The sequence below is a fragment of the Uranotaenia lowii genome, chromosome 1, assembly GCF_029784155.1.
Source record: "Uranotaenia lowii strain MFRU-FL chromosome 1, ASM2978415v1, whole genome shotgun sequence".
In the NCBI taxonomy this organism is placed as follows: Eukaryota; Metazoa; Arthropoda; class Insecta; order Diptera; family Culicidae; genus Uranotaenia; species Uranotaenia lowii.
In genome coordinates, this window is record NC_073691.1 from 129957014 (window position 1) to 129973272 (window position 16259).

The 16259-nt window shown below is 34.3% G+C and overlaps 1 protein-coding gene across 5 annotated transcripts in view; it reads right to left on the reverse strand.

The window, feature by feature from the left end:
- LOC129740007 (disintegrin and metalloproteinase domain-containing protein 10) overlaps window positions 1–16259 on the reverse strand; it is a 776101-nt gene that overhangs the window by 461833 nt on the left and 298009 nt on the right. For all 5 annotated transcript variants that reach the window (XM_055731588.1, XM_055731585.1, XM_055731587.1 and 2 more), the window contains exon 3: window positions 8112–8316. In XM_055731588.1, coding sequence (XP_055587563.1) covers window positions 8112–8316 — 205 coding nt within the window. The remainder of the gene's footprint in view (window positions 1–8111; window positions 8317–16259) is intronic.

Consider the following 16259-nt stretch of genomic DNA (forward strand, 5'->3'; position numbering starts at 1 on the left):
TTTTTGCCCACTTTCCGGATTAAGATGATGAAAAAGTTGTACAGCTTCATTTTGGCGAATTTTGGCAAAGAATAAAGTCCTTCCTTGTCGGTTAGTTTTCTTGCGCTTTCAGAGCGCGAGTGGAATAAAGAAATCAAATTTAAGAAAAACTGAACAGGATCTATTATAGTTTCAAAGAAGTTTGGATGATGCTCTACTCTTCACATCCTTTAATACTTTGTCAGTCCCTGAATTCAGAATTCAAATTTGCTGTTTTGTTTGTCCATCCCCAACTATTTATCGTCATTTTCTGTTCAAATTCTCAACCTTATTTGATTAAAAATTAATAACATTTAGTATTGATCACGACAAGGTCAAACTTCAATCAAATTACTTGAGAATCATGTAATTTTGAAAAATAAATTCAGCTGTTTATTGCAAAAAAAAATTAGGAGGAAAATCGAAAAAACAATACTCGAAGGAACATTATCTCAATTTTTGATATTTTTTAAATTTTGTCATTAAAGTAATTTATGAATTTTTTGTAAATTTAAAGTTTTTTTCAATTGAATCAGTTTTGTAAAGTTTGTCTTTTTGTCATTTTTGTTATTTTTGTCATTTTTGCCATTTTTGTCATTTTTGTCATTTTTGTCATTTTTGTCACTTTTGTCATTTTTGTCATTTTTGTCATTTTTGTCATTTTTGTCATTTTTGTCATTTTTGTCATTTTTGTCATTTTTGTCATTTTTGTCATTTTTGTCATTTTTGTCATTTTTGTCATTTTTGTCATTTTTGTCATTTTTGTCATTTTTGTCATTTTTGTCATTTTTGTCATTTTTGTCATTTTTGTCATTTTTGTCATTTTTGTCATTTTTGTCATTTTTGTCATTTTTGTCATTTTTGTCATTTTTGTCATTTTTGTCATTTTTGTCATTTTTGTCATTTTTGTCATTTTTGTCATTTTTGTCATTTTTGTCATTTTTGTCATTTTTGTCATTTTTGTCATTTTTGTCATTTTTGTCATTTTTGTCATTTTTGTCATTTTTGTCATTTTTGTCATTTTTGTCATTTTTGTCATTTTTGTCATTTTTGTCATTTTTGTCATTTTTGTCATTTTTGTCATTTTTGTCATTTTTGTCATTTTTGTCATTTTTGTCATTTTTGTCATTTTTGTCATTTTTGTCATTTTTGTCATTTTTGTCATTTTTGTCATTTTTGTCATTTTTGTCATTTTTGTCATTTTTGTCATTTTTGTCATTTTTGTCATTTTTGTCATTTTTGTCATTTTTGTCATTTTTGTCATTTTTGTCATTTTTGTCATTTTTGTCATTTTTGTCATTTTTGTCATTTTTGTCATTTTTGTCATTTTTGTCATTTTCGTCATTTTCGTCATTTTTGTCATTTTTGTAATTTTTGTCATTTTTGTCATTTTTGTCATTTTGTAATTTTTGTAATTTTTATAATTTTTGTATCTTTTGTAAATTTTGTAAATTTTGTAAATTTTGTAAATTTTGTAAATTTTGTAAATTTTGTAAATTTTGTAAATTTTGTATTTATTTAAATTTTTGTAATTTTTGTCATTTTTGTCTTTTTCGTAATTTTTGTCAATTTTGTCATTTTTGTCATTTTTGTCATTTTTGTCATTTTTGTCATTTTTGTCATTTTTGTCATTTTTGTCATTTTTGTCATTTTTGTCATTTTTGTCATTTTTGTCATTTTTGTCATTTTTGTCATTTTTGTCATTTTTGTCATTTTTGTCATTTTTGTCATTTTTGTCATTTTTGTCATTTTTGTCATTTTTGTCATTTTTGTCATTTTTGTCATTTTTGTCATTTTTGTCATTTTTGTCATTTTTGTCATTTTTGTCATTTTTGTCATTTTTGTCATTTTTGTCATTTTTGTCATTTTTGTCATTTTTGTCATTTTTGTCATTTTTGTCATTTTTGTCATTTTTGTCATTTTTGTCATTTTTGTCATTTTTGTCATTTTTGTCATTTTTGTCATTTTTGTCATTTTTGTCATTTTTGTCATTTTTGTCATTTTTGTCATTTTTGTCATTTTTGTCATTTTTGTCATTTTTGTCATTTTTGTCATTTTTGTCATTTTTGTCATTTTTGTCATTTTTGTCATTTTTGTCATTTTTGTCATTTTTGTCATTTTTGTCATTTTTGTCATTTTTGTCATTTTTGTCATTTTTGTCATTTTTGTCATTTTTGTCATTTTTGTCATTTTTGTCATTTTTGTCATTTTTGTCATTTTTGTCATTTTTGTCATTTTTGTCATTTTTGTCATTTTTGTCATTTTTGTCATTTTTGTCATTTTTGTCATTTTTGTCATTTTTTGTCATTTTTGTCATTTTTGTCATTTTTGTCATTTTTGTCATTTTTGTCATTTTTGTCATTTTTTTTCATTTTTGTCATTTTGTAATTTTTGTCATTTTTGTCATTCTGCCGACCTCTCTAGTCGATACGTTTCGAGCTTCTTTTGGCATTCCGAACCTCCCCAGTGGTCTTTATCGACGATCGCTTGATAAGTTCCACTGAGGAGGAACGAAACGTCAAAATAATTAGATATTACATTTGAAAGATTTTCAAACATAGCTATCCGAAATCGTTTTCAGAATAACCATAATAAACTTACAAAACCCGATCAACATGGAAATGGATCGTAGAAAAAATTGGTCACATTTAAATCAAATCTTAAGTGATTGCCGTACAGATACAAAAACTTCCATTGCAGCTCTGTAAAGTTATAGATATTTCAGTCTTAAACCTGGCTGTAGCTTGATGTTTAGTTCTGTAACGTCATTTCATTGCCATACATTGAACTAAGTGTCTGTCATTTCAAATGTCTGTTGTTTCTTTATTTGGAAAAATGATATTTTTACTATGACCTCATCACCCCCTGGGCCCTTTCAACATTCCCCAATTTTAAATTTGAGCTTGACGCATCCCTGACGCTCTCACGCACCTCTGAGGGCGATTTTAACACCAATGGTGTTAAAGTATGCATCAAGCACCGTCTACGTCTAAGACTCTTTATGAATGAAATCGATCAGACTGAATAATTTCACAGAATACGTGAACAGTTCAGCAATTTCAAGTAGGTTCTTTAAAATAATATATTTTTGAATGTTTTTTTATGTTTTGCTTGCTGCTACCCGCTAAACTTTATTCATATCTAACAGAACAAGCTCTCAAATGACATCCTGACAGAGATCGTAGTCCCTGTGGTCAGTTAGAAGAGTTGTTTATGTAGAAATCAGTTTCGATATTGGATGTTCCTCGATACAAGAGAGAGTGGAAAAGTTTTTTCCTCTATGCTGCAGAAGACAAAACAACCACACTTGAGTATGTACAAAGCTACTCATTTGCCCTCACAGGCATACGAATGTCACCAGCAGAGTTCGTCATTTTCATCGTTCTCCTCCTGTTCGAATGGCTCTTGAAGCTTTTTCCTTAAGAGGAAGAGGAGTTTTCTATTTCTTTACACCACACTCTGGCTTTGGGGTTTTGTGTGATGTATTTAGGTTAGGGTAGAAAACTAATTGTAATCCTCAAATCGAAAAAAATGTAAAAACCCGGTTTTCGAACCGGAATCAAAAAAAAGTTGCTCAAGGATTTGAAACAGATTTCGGAACGAATTTATTTAAGCCAAAGGCGATAACAGTTAACCACCCTATGTTGAAGTAGGTACAGGAACTAAGATGGGGGCTTCGATAGCCTTGCCGGTAAAGTCAAAATCAATAGGAGGTAGTCTAAAGCATGAGCTCAAAAGTTTTTCCTCATTCAGGCACATGGACGAAGTAGTGCTACTGACTGCTGCCAGGAATAAGTACAGGACTAGTTCGAAACCTCTCTTGGGCGACGGCTGTTCCGGGTTGACTCAGGCAGGAGAACCGAGCAGTAGGTCAACCGCAAAGTCGGAAACCGCACATGTGTCCCCTGCATCTGGATGTGTGGGTCGTCCTTTATTTCGAATGTACATATGCAATGTCTGACAGGTTGAGCTCGTTTGAACTTGTACTTGAGCTTACGTTCGAATCGTTCGATCCTACTTTTCTGCAGAAGCGGAACAATTCGAATGATGCCAAACAGTTAATCACTGAAGTTTATTTACCAAACATGTAAGTAGATTCTTCATGCCGTTCATCATGACGAATCGAGAATCCTCCTAGAAGCTTAGTATACCAAGTATTTAAAAACCCTATTTAAGTTTCAACACAAGCTTCAATCAGTATTTCGCTTTTAAATTGGTTTTATATTGGCTTTTAAAAAAATATCCAAATTAGGAAATCGTAATTTATTGGAGAACGACATGCTTCTCAACAATTTGCCAGTAAAGTGGCTTATTATAGCAAAACAAAATTTCAGACATTTTTTTTCCTAAAAAAACTAGTGTAGAAAATCATTATCGAGAGTACGGTGGCCAAGATTTTTACCAAAATAACCTTAGGTATATATTTCGAAGCTGCGGAAGCGAACTGCAGAAATAAAATTTCTTGGTGAAGAGTTCGCATTGGCTGGTAAATGATGGATAATATGCAACACGAGACCCCATAGTGGTCATATCACCTCTTATTCACAACTCCTATCTCTACCTCCCCGCGGTGCCGGCTGGGGTGCGAGTAACCTAAGCGGATGCTTTGGTCGCATGCAGACTGAGAAGGTGGCCGCACGAGTCTGTTCCCCAGGTCAGGGGCGGCGTGCAACAACAACCGAGCGTCTGTTCTCCAGGTCAGAGGCGGCTCAAACAGCGTCTGTCTCGCAGCGAGTGGCTGAATTTATGAAATGCGGCTCCCGCCAGCTAAGTCCAAGATGGCAGCCCCACCGCGGGATAGGGACTTTAGGCTAACAACCTACTGCTCCTGATATCTTGTATTGTTACGGAAACTGAGAGAAGAAATAACCGAATTGGAACTTTGGCAACGACTTTTTGCATGAAAACACGGACTAGAATTGGAACTTGGAATGTTTTGACCCTTGCCCAGCCAGGTAAGCTGGCTCAACTTGCTAGAGAAGCTAGCCGCCTCAAGCTAGAGATATTGGGACTGAGCGAAGTCCGTTGGCCTAACACTGGAGAACACTAGACACAGTCTGGGCAAGAACTGCTTTACTCTGGCATACGAGGAGAACACGCTACTCGGGAACGAGGAGTTGGTTTCCTATTAAGCCCGCAGGCCCATGCGGCCCTCTTAGATGGGAACCGATAAACGAAAGAATAATCGTAGCGAGATTTAGAACACGGGTTAGAAACCTTACAATGGTCCAGTGTTATGCGCCAACTGACGTTGCCGATTTGCAAGAGAAAGAGCAGTATTACAGTCAATTGAACAGCGTGGTTGATAGAATTCCGAAGGGTGACATTCAAATCCACTTAGGCGATTTCAACGCAAAGATTGGCTCCGATAATCAGGACTTTGAGCGCATCATGGGGCGCCATGGCCTAGGACAGATGAGCGAAAACGGAGAGCTTGTAGAATTTTGTGGCAACAACAACATGGTGATCGGTGGATCGCTCTTCCCCCATCGACCAGCACATAAGGTCACTTGGGTATTCCGAGATGGCCGAACAGAAAATCAAATTGACCACATCTGCATCAGCCGAAAATGGAGAAGGAGCCTTCTTGATGTCCGCAACAAACGAAGCGCAGATATTGCATCTGACCTCGTCCTTGGCAAGATGTGACTGAGAGTTGCGCGTGTCCAACGGCGCGAGGAGAAAGTCGGGTGTCGATACGACGTTCGCCGGTTGGAGAATCCAGAGGTGATAAGGGCATACGTTGAACAGCTAGAATCCCGAGCTTTGGAGTTGCTGACAGACGGAACAGTCGAAGAACACTGGTGTGGAATCAAGAATGCCTTTATCACGACGAGCCATGGTTCTCTCGGTAAAGTTTGTGGAAGACGAAGTGAATGGATGTCGGATGAAACCTGGAGGATGATCGATGATAGGAGAAAGGCGAAGGTCGGAATTGAGCAGGTATGTACCGGGTCAGCCAAAGCAGCCGCCCGCTTTCGATATGCGGAGCTAGAAAAGGCAGTTAAACGAGCTTGTAGACGAGACAAGAGAGCCTGGACAAACTCTTTAGTCGAAGAGGGAGAAAGAGCCGCCGCCATTGGAGATATCCGATTTTTATATGATATAAATATCTCGCCGCCTTAGAGGTCCAAGGACCAATGCAAGAATGCATCTGAAAGACCGAGCAGGTCAGTTATTGACCGATCGAACAGATCAGCTCAAACGATGGACTGAGCACATCGAACAACTCTTACGAGTCACGAATAGCGATGGCCAACAGAACCCGCAGCTCGAAGCGCTAACAGTAAGTCGCATAAATAGCGTCAACTCGGAAGCGCCCTCGCTGGCTGGAATTGAAGCGGCAATCAAAGACATGATATCCAAAAAAGGCACCTGGGATCGATTGCATTCCTGCTGAAATGCTGAAAACCGACCCTGCCTTGTCAGCACGAATGTTGCATGTCTTTTCGCTGATATTTTGGATACTGCAACATTCCCGGCCGACTGGATGCAGGGTATCCTCGTAAAGGTACCGAAGAAAGGAGACCTGATAGAGTACGGTAACTGGCGAGGTATAACGTTGATCTGTACAACCCTCAAAGTACTCTGCAAAGTGATCCTGAACAGCAACCAGAAGAAAATCGACGCTACACTCCGAAGGCATTATGCTGGATTCCGATCCGGACGAACATGTATGGACCACATCGCAAAACGGTACGAATCGTACTGGAACAACTCAATGAACTCCAGGACTGTCTTCTGCTGGTGTTCGTTGACTTCGAAAAAGCATTTGATCAACTGAACCACGAAAACATCTGGGTGGTTCTAATGCAACGAGGAATCCCAGAGATAGTTTCTTATCGAAGCACAATACGAGGCATTTTCGTGCAAGATCTTGCACGAAGGTGTCTAGTCCGATCCAACCCCTTGTGAGACAGGGATTTATCTTATCACCGCTACTTTTTCTAATCGTAATGGATGAGATTCTGACTGGATCGATCGACTTTGCACCGAACCGATGTTTGCCTTGGAATCTTTTAACGATGGAGCAACTGAACGACCTTGACCTGGTAAACGATATTGCTGACCCAAACACAACCGGATATGCAGAGCAAACTCGACGACCTCACCGAAAGCTCCAAGGCAGCAGGTCTCAAAGTAAATGTCGGAAAGACCAAGTCGATGGAGATCAACACAGGAAATCCCTCCAGTTTCATGGTAGCTGGGAAGCAAGCTGTGAAAGTGGAGCACTTCCAGACTTCCAGTATCTTGGTAGCCAGATAACGCCTGATGGCGGTACCAAAAAAGAGATCGAAACCCGGATCAGAAAGGCCCGATTTGCATTTGCGAGTTTCCGCAACATCTAATGCTCATGTCAGATCTCTCCACGACCGAAAATTCGAATCTTCAATTTAAACGCCAAATCCGTATTGCTGTGAATGCTGTACGGGTGCGAAACTTGGTACACATATGCATGAGGTAACGACGCGAAAACTGCAAGTAATTGTAAACCACTTGTTGCAGAATATCATCCGCGATTGGTGGCCTGGCAACTGGATCTCAGATGAGGATCTACATCGCCGATGTCATCAAAGAGCGCTAGAAATCGAGATTCGGGAACGTAAGAGTAGATAGATTGGGCACACGCTGCGAAAAGATGAGAACGGGATTTGCAGAGAGGCGCTTGAATGGATTCTTCATCGAATAAGAGGCAGACCCAGAAACTTGTGGCGGCGAAGCTTAGCCGCTGAAATAAGAACTTTCCACGAAAGTCTTGACTGGGACCAAGTGAAGACGCTGGCTCCGGATCGTTGACAGTGGAGGTCTTTGTTCAATTGAGTTGTACAGTATGACAAGTATCCCAGTTACGGTATTTTCATGCCAACGCGTCGCGTCGATCCACCTTGCCAATTAAGAAGTAAATTTTGAGACGTTGAAAAAATTACCCACCGCACTGAATAGGATTTGAACGAACGCACTACCGGGTGTGTTACAGACAATACAATGTTTCTGTTCAACCCCATTCAGCGCATTTTTTAAGCAAAAATAAATATCCTGAAAAAAAATTTAAAAGTCACTCCAATCAAATCATCTACATGAAAAAAACATACCGATCGTGAGCATGAAAGTTGATCCGGACCACGTTGGCGGGCCCATAATTGGCGGCCCCGTGGTCGTAGTTGGTGCTCCTCCTCCGCCTCCGGTGCGTCTCATGGTGCCGGTGGGCCATCTCTAGCTGGGCCCGATCGAACCTGGCCGGTTCCCAATGGCGGATGAACGGATTGATGGTGGCCCGTAGCGATTCCGGAATGGGATCTATTGCAGAGAGGAAAAAAAGAAAATTGAAAATGAACGTTACTACAGACTGGAGAAATGGTAAAGAGTAATAACTAGAGGGCTGAGAGAACAGAAAGAAGACAACCTGCGCCTAGAATATTGAACTATTGTGATTGTAATAGTGATACAACAAAAAGTCTTTCATTTTTTCTTCCGTTCCGTTATTGGGAAACCACCCTGATGCCATTCACAATTCAATTTCTCAGCATTGTGACATTTCTAGTAAACAAACTGTTCCGATTCCGATGTGCCGGCATGAATGCCAATGTGCTGTCTGTAGGTAGGAAGTACATACAGACAGACGGACAGAAAAGCCATGAATAAATCAATCATCTGATATTGAAAGAGTCCCATCAGAATGGTTGTCCGGTTGATGGAAGGCAGTATCTTTTTTCCTGCAATTTTTTTTTTCGTATATCCTCTGCCGGCATGCATAGATTACTGTTTGACCATCATTTTTGCATATATCAAGTCTGATAACGGAGGCTTTTTGTCATGTATTTGATTTTGAAGGTTTTATGAACAAGCTTTTTAATAAAACCGAATGAACTAACAAATCGAGCAAGAGATTTTTTTACGACAGCTTTTCCCAGTTCATGTTATTATTCTTGGAAATAATATTTTTCAATAGGAAACATTGAATTTAGAATGCTAAAACTTGTCTCGGTCGATGCAACTTAAACATTATGGATCCGAAAGTTCATTCAAGTTCATTATGAAATCGAAAATGCCTTAGAACTAGAACATGCTTTCAGAAGCATGCTCAGACGGCAGCTCTTTTTAAAACATCGTTGGCGTACTGCTCAGATGAAAATTTTAAAATGCTTTGCATTCTAGATATACCTCTTAAAAAAATTTCACTTTGAATCCTATTTTAACATTGCCAAACCCCTTGAGTCGGGATGGAAAGAATATATAGCCGAACTACTTTTCAGTTAGGTTCTACTCGCTTTTTTAGAGATCTCCGAGAAAAACGCCATAGTAAAAAAAACAAATTCTTCGAAATTTTTCTTCTGGCATCTCGAATCGAACATTGTTTGATAATGTTTAGGTCCAAGCATAATTCACTCAAATGCTGAATGTTCAATTAATTCTCAGTCGCTAAATTCAAGAATATTTTCATGAAAATTTACAGATTTTACGAAATTAACAAAATCGGAACAATTGAACAACATTATCAAAAAAAGCCAAATTGACATAGTTGCCAAATTGATAAAAATGCCACAAATGATAAAATTTAAAATTTTGATGATTTGACGAAAAGTAAAAAATTGATAAAAAAAAAATTACATAATTAATAAAAATAAAAAAAACTGACACACACGACATAAATGACAAAAATGACAAAAATGACAAAAATGACAAAAATGACAAAAATGACAAAAATGACAAAAATGACAAAAATGACAAAAATGACAAAAATGACAAAAATTACAAAAATTACAAAAATTACAAAAATGACAAAAATGACAAAAATGACAAAAATGACAAAAATGACAAAAATGACAAAAATGACAAAAATGACAAAAATGACAAAAATGACAAAAATGACAAAAAAGACAAAAATTACAAAAATGACAAAAATGACAAAAATGACAAAAATGACAAAAATGACAAAAATGACAAAAATGACAAAAATGACAAAAATGACAAAAATGACAAAAATGACAAAAATGACAAAAATGACAAAAATGACAAAACTTACAAAAATTACAAAAATTACAAAAATTACAAAAATGACAAAAATGACAAAAATGACAAAAATGACAAGAATGACAAAAATGACAAAAATGACAAAAATGACAAAAATGACAAAAATGACAAAAATGACGAAAATGACAAAAATGACAAAAATGACAAAAATGACAAAAATGACAAAAATGACAAAAATGACAAAAATGACAAAAATGACAAAAATGACAAAAATGACAAAAATGGCAAAAATGACAAAAATGACAAAAATGACCAAAATGACAAAAATGACAAAAATGACAAAAATGACAAAAATGACAAAAATGACAAAAATCACAAAAATCACAAAAATGACAAAAATGACAAAAATGACAAAAATGACAAAAATGACAAAAATGACAAAAATGACAAAAATTACAAAAATTACAAAAATGACAAAAATTGCAAAAATCACAAAAATCACAAAAATTACAAAACATGGCGAAAAAACTTAATTTGGCAATAAATGACATAAACAACAAAACTGACAAAAAAAGGATAAAAAAATATATAGTTTAAAAGATTGAAAAAAATGACAAAATTGCTTAATTTAGCTAAAGTAAGAAATCTAGAAAAATAATAATAAAGTTATCCAATTTGGAAAAAATGATAAACTGGCAAAGAGTTGATAAATTAATAAAGAGTTTTGAGAAACATTTTAAAGTGATAAAAAAGAACTACAATTCACGTTTTCTCAATTTTTTCTAACAAAATACAATAACTCGAAAAATAATATTTTTAAAATTTGTTGAGATCAAAGCATGGTGGTTTTGTTCTATTGGGCAATTTTTTTTTAGAATATTTAACATTTGTTTCGAGATAAAGAAAAGGAATCAAGTATCCCCTGAGACCATGTATCCTCGTTCTCCCCTAACAATGAAATCTGTTTGGCAAGTAGTTGTGAAGCTTATTTCATTAATTTCATAATTTTACTACAATTAAGCAACCTCCATTACCAATGTGATAGATTTTCATTAATAGGGGAGATGGGGGCATAATGGCCACCTTAAGGAAAACGGTTATTTAACCATAGAAAATAGCTATAATATGGAGGTTACATTATTGTTTCGTGTTCAGACACTTGAAAAGCCTATTCCCTAACGGGCTGAAACGCGAAAAACTAGATGAAAACGTTAAAAAATGCATTTTAAAAAATTTTGCCAAACGCTGAAAACCAGCCACTGTGGAGGCATAATGAGAACCCCCCCTGAGGCAGTATGAGCACCATTAATCAGAGCAAGATGTGCGTTTTTGCCGGGGAATCTAGCAGCGAATTCAATTCGATGAAGTCAGGTGAGTCGTAGATTCATCAAACAAAGCAATAACAAAATAATCTAGGTCTGTTTGTAGAATACAAACAATTCACGCACGCTCATACATTAAGTGCTTTGTTCGGAGGATGATGCTACTAGCCGTATAATGTAACAATAAAAAAAATCGATCATGAATTGTGAATGGAAAAAAAATCACCTCGAACAGAAATCTAACTCTAGTCTTTTGATTACCTCTCCGACACCTTACCAATAGGCTAAATTGTCGGATGAAAACTAGTCAAGGTGTGGCGCTATAAATCAATTTTAATTCGCTGCTAGATTCTACGGCAGAAAATGCTCATTATGCCTCGATAATATGGGCTCTATATGCCCCTAGTCAACAAATTTAAGTAAAAACGTGTTTTAAAATTGATAAAAGTGAAAAATCAAAAATTTTATGATGGTAAAAATTGACAAACAATGTGTACATCATGTTGCAGTGCGTACATTATAGATCAAGGTTATTTTAAGATCATAAGAGCTTATTTCGTGGTGCTCAAAAATTATAATATTTTCGTAACTTGAGAACCAAGCTAGTTTTTTTTTAAATATCTCTGTAAAGATGATAAGGAGATTCCTTTTTTTGTGAAAAATTAATACTATAGGAAGTACGAAACAAATCCTAATGAAAATTTATTTAAGAAAATACGCACTTTCGTAGAAAAGCGTAGTTCTCATTATGCCTCGGGTGCTCGTTATGCCCTCATCTCCCCTAAGTAGTATTTATCCCAGTGGTGTCTAAATTAAATACAGAAAATCAAATTGATGAGATCTATAAACAAAATTTTGACATCGAAATGTAACATGGCAGAAATTTGCTTTAAAACATGTAAATTTCCAGCTTTATGTTATTTCTACAATCTTGCTAACATCTCAATGCAATGATCTTATACAGAATTTCAAATTTTAAACTGTGAGAAAACAGGGAGAAAATAAAAAAAAATAAGGTTATTAATTACTATTCAGGTTTTAGTTCTTTTACATTAATAGTATTGTAATTATTTTAATTCCTAACTTTTGAAAATAATTTTAGCAGAGGCCATTTTTTTTCAATTTTCAAATTAGAAAGTAGTAAGCTAATTCTTTTTAACCACAAGCATGACTATTTGAGACATTGGTCAAAATTTATCAGATATTGAGAATTAAAAGTAAGAAATGAAGTTTGCGATTCAAATCATGTTTATTTTCTACTCTTGTAAAATCGAATAAAATTAAGGATTTGAGTTCGAGCTCTGTTAAAGAATAATCTGCTGTAATAAAGTTAAACGAAAAACTAGTAAAATATGCTCTCAGTTGAATTTTATCTTGAAAAACAAGTATAAGTTCTTTGGACACAAAAAATACTATAAACAATTTATTTCATTATTGATTTTATATATGTGATTTCTTCTGGTTTGTGGTTCAAACTGACTCTGTTTGAATATTAAATTTTAATTTCGAATCCAGAATCATAACTATGATGAAACTGCAATCGATCCTTAATAAAATTCTCACAGAGATATTTGAATCTTGATTAAAAACTTAAATTCAAGCTGAATTTGAATTTTCAATTTTGATTCCGAATCTGAGTATTGCCTTTTAAACTTGAGTTCGAAATATGAATTCCGAAGTTCCAGATAATAATTCTAACCAATCGTGAACCAAAAAGCGAAGTTTGAATCAGAATCTCAACTAGAAATATAATGAATTTGTATTTTTGGCTTGCAATGTGAATTTTTTCTTCAGTTATTTATTCGACATTCAACTGAACATTTGACACTAGCCCTAAATAAAAATTGCGAATGATGAAACTGTTTCAGATTTTTCAATTCTAGACTCCATAATGAAACTTTCTTTAGTTCCAAATCCGCATAAGATTTAAAAGTATAAATTTCAAATCTAAAAAATGGCTTGTAATTTTGAACATTTTCTTTTCACATTCCGAAATGATGAGTTTCGAATATAAAAGTTTGACATGCAAAATCTAGATTCGAATAAGGATTTTTTCCCTGTGACGATCCAAACTGAAGTTTAGTAACAATAAACTGGATACGGAATACGAATTCTAATCACAGATATCGAATTTCAATGTTAATAAGCGAATTTGGAACCACCAAATCTGTAATTATTCTAAAATTCTAACCTAACTGAGGTTACCTAAGCTTTCCCAAAAAACTTTTATAAAGTATCCGGGCCATGAAAATCTAGGGCCAATATCAAAATTATCAGATTAAATCCATGAAGAAAAACCCGATTTAATACACTTAACAGTGGATTGGAGCCTTTCTAACAGAGTTTAAATTATATTTGGAAATATATAAAATAATATAGAATATACATGATAGATTCCTTCCCTCTGAATCATATAAGTATGATTTCAGATATTCAAACACGAAAAATTCCAATCTCAATATAAAAAAATGATGCCTGATACGTTTTTTTGGGGAAAAGCGAACTGGTATGTAAGGAGCTCATTTTATGTATGGAAAGAATGGTATTTAAACAGTAGAATTTCCAAGATTTATAACACGCTGAAATGGTGCCGTGGTAGCAACCAGAACTTTCACGTTGCTGGTCACGGTTCGAATCTTACTGTTTTTTTATGCTTTTTTTTACTGAATAAGTAAAACCAACTACAATATTGATGGATAGCCGTGACGCGTGCCCTAGCATGATACCTTTTTTAGAGCTCAACCATGCATAGAGGAAAAATTCCCACAAAAGGAGGGGAAAGTAATATGACTATTAAATGATTAATCTCATTCTGTAAACTAAATCTGAAATCTTATTCTGATTCTAAAGTTTGAATTTTGAGTTACAACACTTAGTCTAATATTTGAATATAAGTTCCAATTTCAAATTCCAGGTTGATCTTTAATCCAAATTCTTAATCAGAATTCTAAATCTGAATTCTCAATCTGAATTCTGAATCTGAACTCTGAATTTGAATTCTAAATCTGTATTCTGAATCTGAATTCTGAATCTGAATTCTGAATCTGAATTCTGAATCTGAATTCTGAATCTGAATTCTGAATCTGAATTCTGAATCTGAGTTCTGAATCTGAATTCTGAATCTGAATTCTGAATCTGAATTCTGAATTCTGAATCTGAATTCTGAATCTTAATTCTGAATCTGAATTCTGAATCTGAATTCTGAATCTGAATTCTGAATCTGAATTCTGAATCTGAATTCTGAATCTGAATTCTGAATCTGAATTCTGAATCTAAATTCTGAATCTGAATTCTGAATCTGAATTCTGAATCTGAATTCTGAATCTGAATTCTGAATCTGAATTCTGAATCTGAATTCTGAATCTGAATTCTGAATCTGAATTCTGAATCTGAATTCTGAATCTGAATTCTGAATCTGAATTCTGAATCTGAATTCTGAATCTGAATTCTGAATCGGAATTCTGAATCTGAATTCTGAATCTGAATTCTGAATATGAATTCTGAATCTGAATTCTGGATCTGAATTCTGAATCTGAATTCTGAATCTGAATTCTGAATCTGAATTCTGAATCTGAATTCTGAATCTGAATTCTGAATCTGAATTCTGAATCTGAATTCTGAATCTGAATTCTGAATCTGAATTCTGAATCTGAATTCTGAATCTGAATTCTGAATCTGAATTCTGAATCTGAATTCTGAATCTGAATTCTGAATCTGAATTCTTAATCTTGTAAATCTCATTTTGATTGTTTTGCATCACACGGTTTTCAACATTGAAATTTCTTTCATCCAAATTTTTTTTTATGATTTCGGATTTTACAACTTTTAATAGTATGGTTTTACCCCTAAAAGTATGCAGCAAACTTAATTTCAGAAAAATTGTGAAAAAAAGTTTTCACAAAACAAAATCGTGTTTTCATGCGTAATGATCTTTAAGTCATCGCAAATTTATCAAAAACTGTGCAAATTGGTATTCTTGGAGAAACAATTCCAGAATTGAAAATTGATAAAGTGAGGAGAAATTTTACGGATGATGAAAAGAGCGAAAGAACATTTTTGCAAGGAAAATTTATTAACGTACACCATACTTTACCTCGCAACATCCAGCTTCATCAATTTTTAATTCTGATATTCTTTCTCCATGAATCTAAATTTTTCACCGATATGCCGAAAATAAATTTACAAAAATTCTGAATCTGAATTCTGAATCTGAATTCTGATTCTGAATTCTGAATCTGAATTCTGAATCTGAATTCTGATTCTGAATTCTGAATCTGAATTCTGAATCTGAATTCTGAATCTGAATTCTGAATCTGAATTCTGAATCTGAATTCTGAATCTGAATTCTGAATCTGAATTCTGAATCTGAATTCTGAATCTGAATTCTGAATCTGAATTCTGAATCTGAATTCTGAATCTGAATTCTGAATCTGAATTCTGAATCTGAATTCTGAATCTGAATTCTGAATCTGAATTCTGAATCTGAATTCTGAATCTGAATTCTGAATCTGAATTCTGAATCTGAATTCTGAATCTGAATTCTGAATCTGAATTCTGAATCTGAATTCTGAATCTGAATTCTGAATCTGAATTCTGAATCTGAATTCTGAATCTGAATTCTGAATCTGAATTCTGAATCTGAATTCTGAATCTGAATTCTGAATCTGAATTCTGAATCTGAATTCTTAATCTGAATTCTGAATCTGAATTCTGAATCTAAATTCTGAATCTGAATATGAGTTCTGAATCTGAATTTTGAATTCTGAATTTTGAATCCTGAATTCTGATTCCTAAACCTGTATCCTGAATTTGAAAACTGAATCTGAATTCTGCATCTGAAATTGAATCTAAATTATGTATGAGTATGTAGAAATGAAAAAAAAAACATAAATTCATTCTTCAACACGAGTAAAAAAAACGAGGGTCATAAGATCTTCATATAAATTC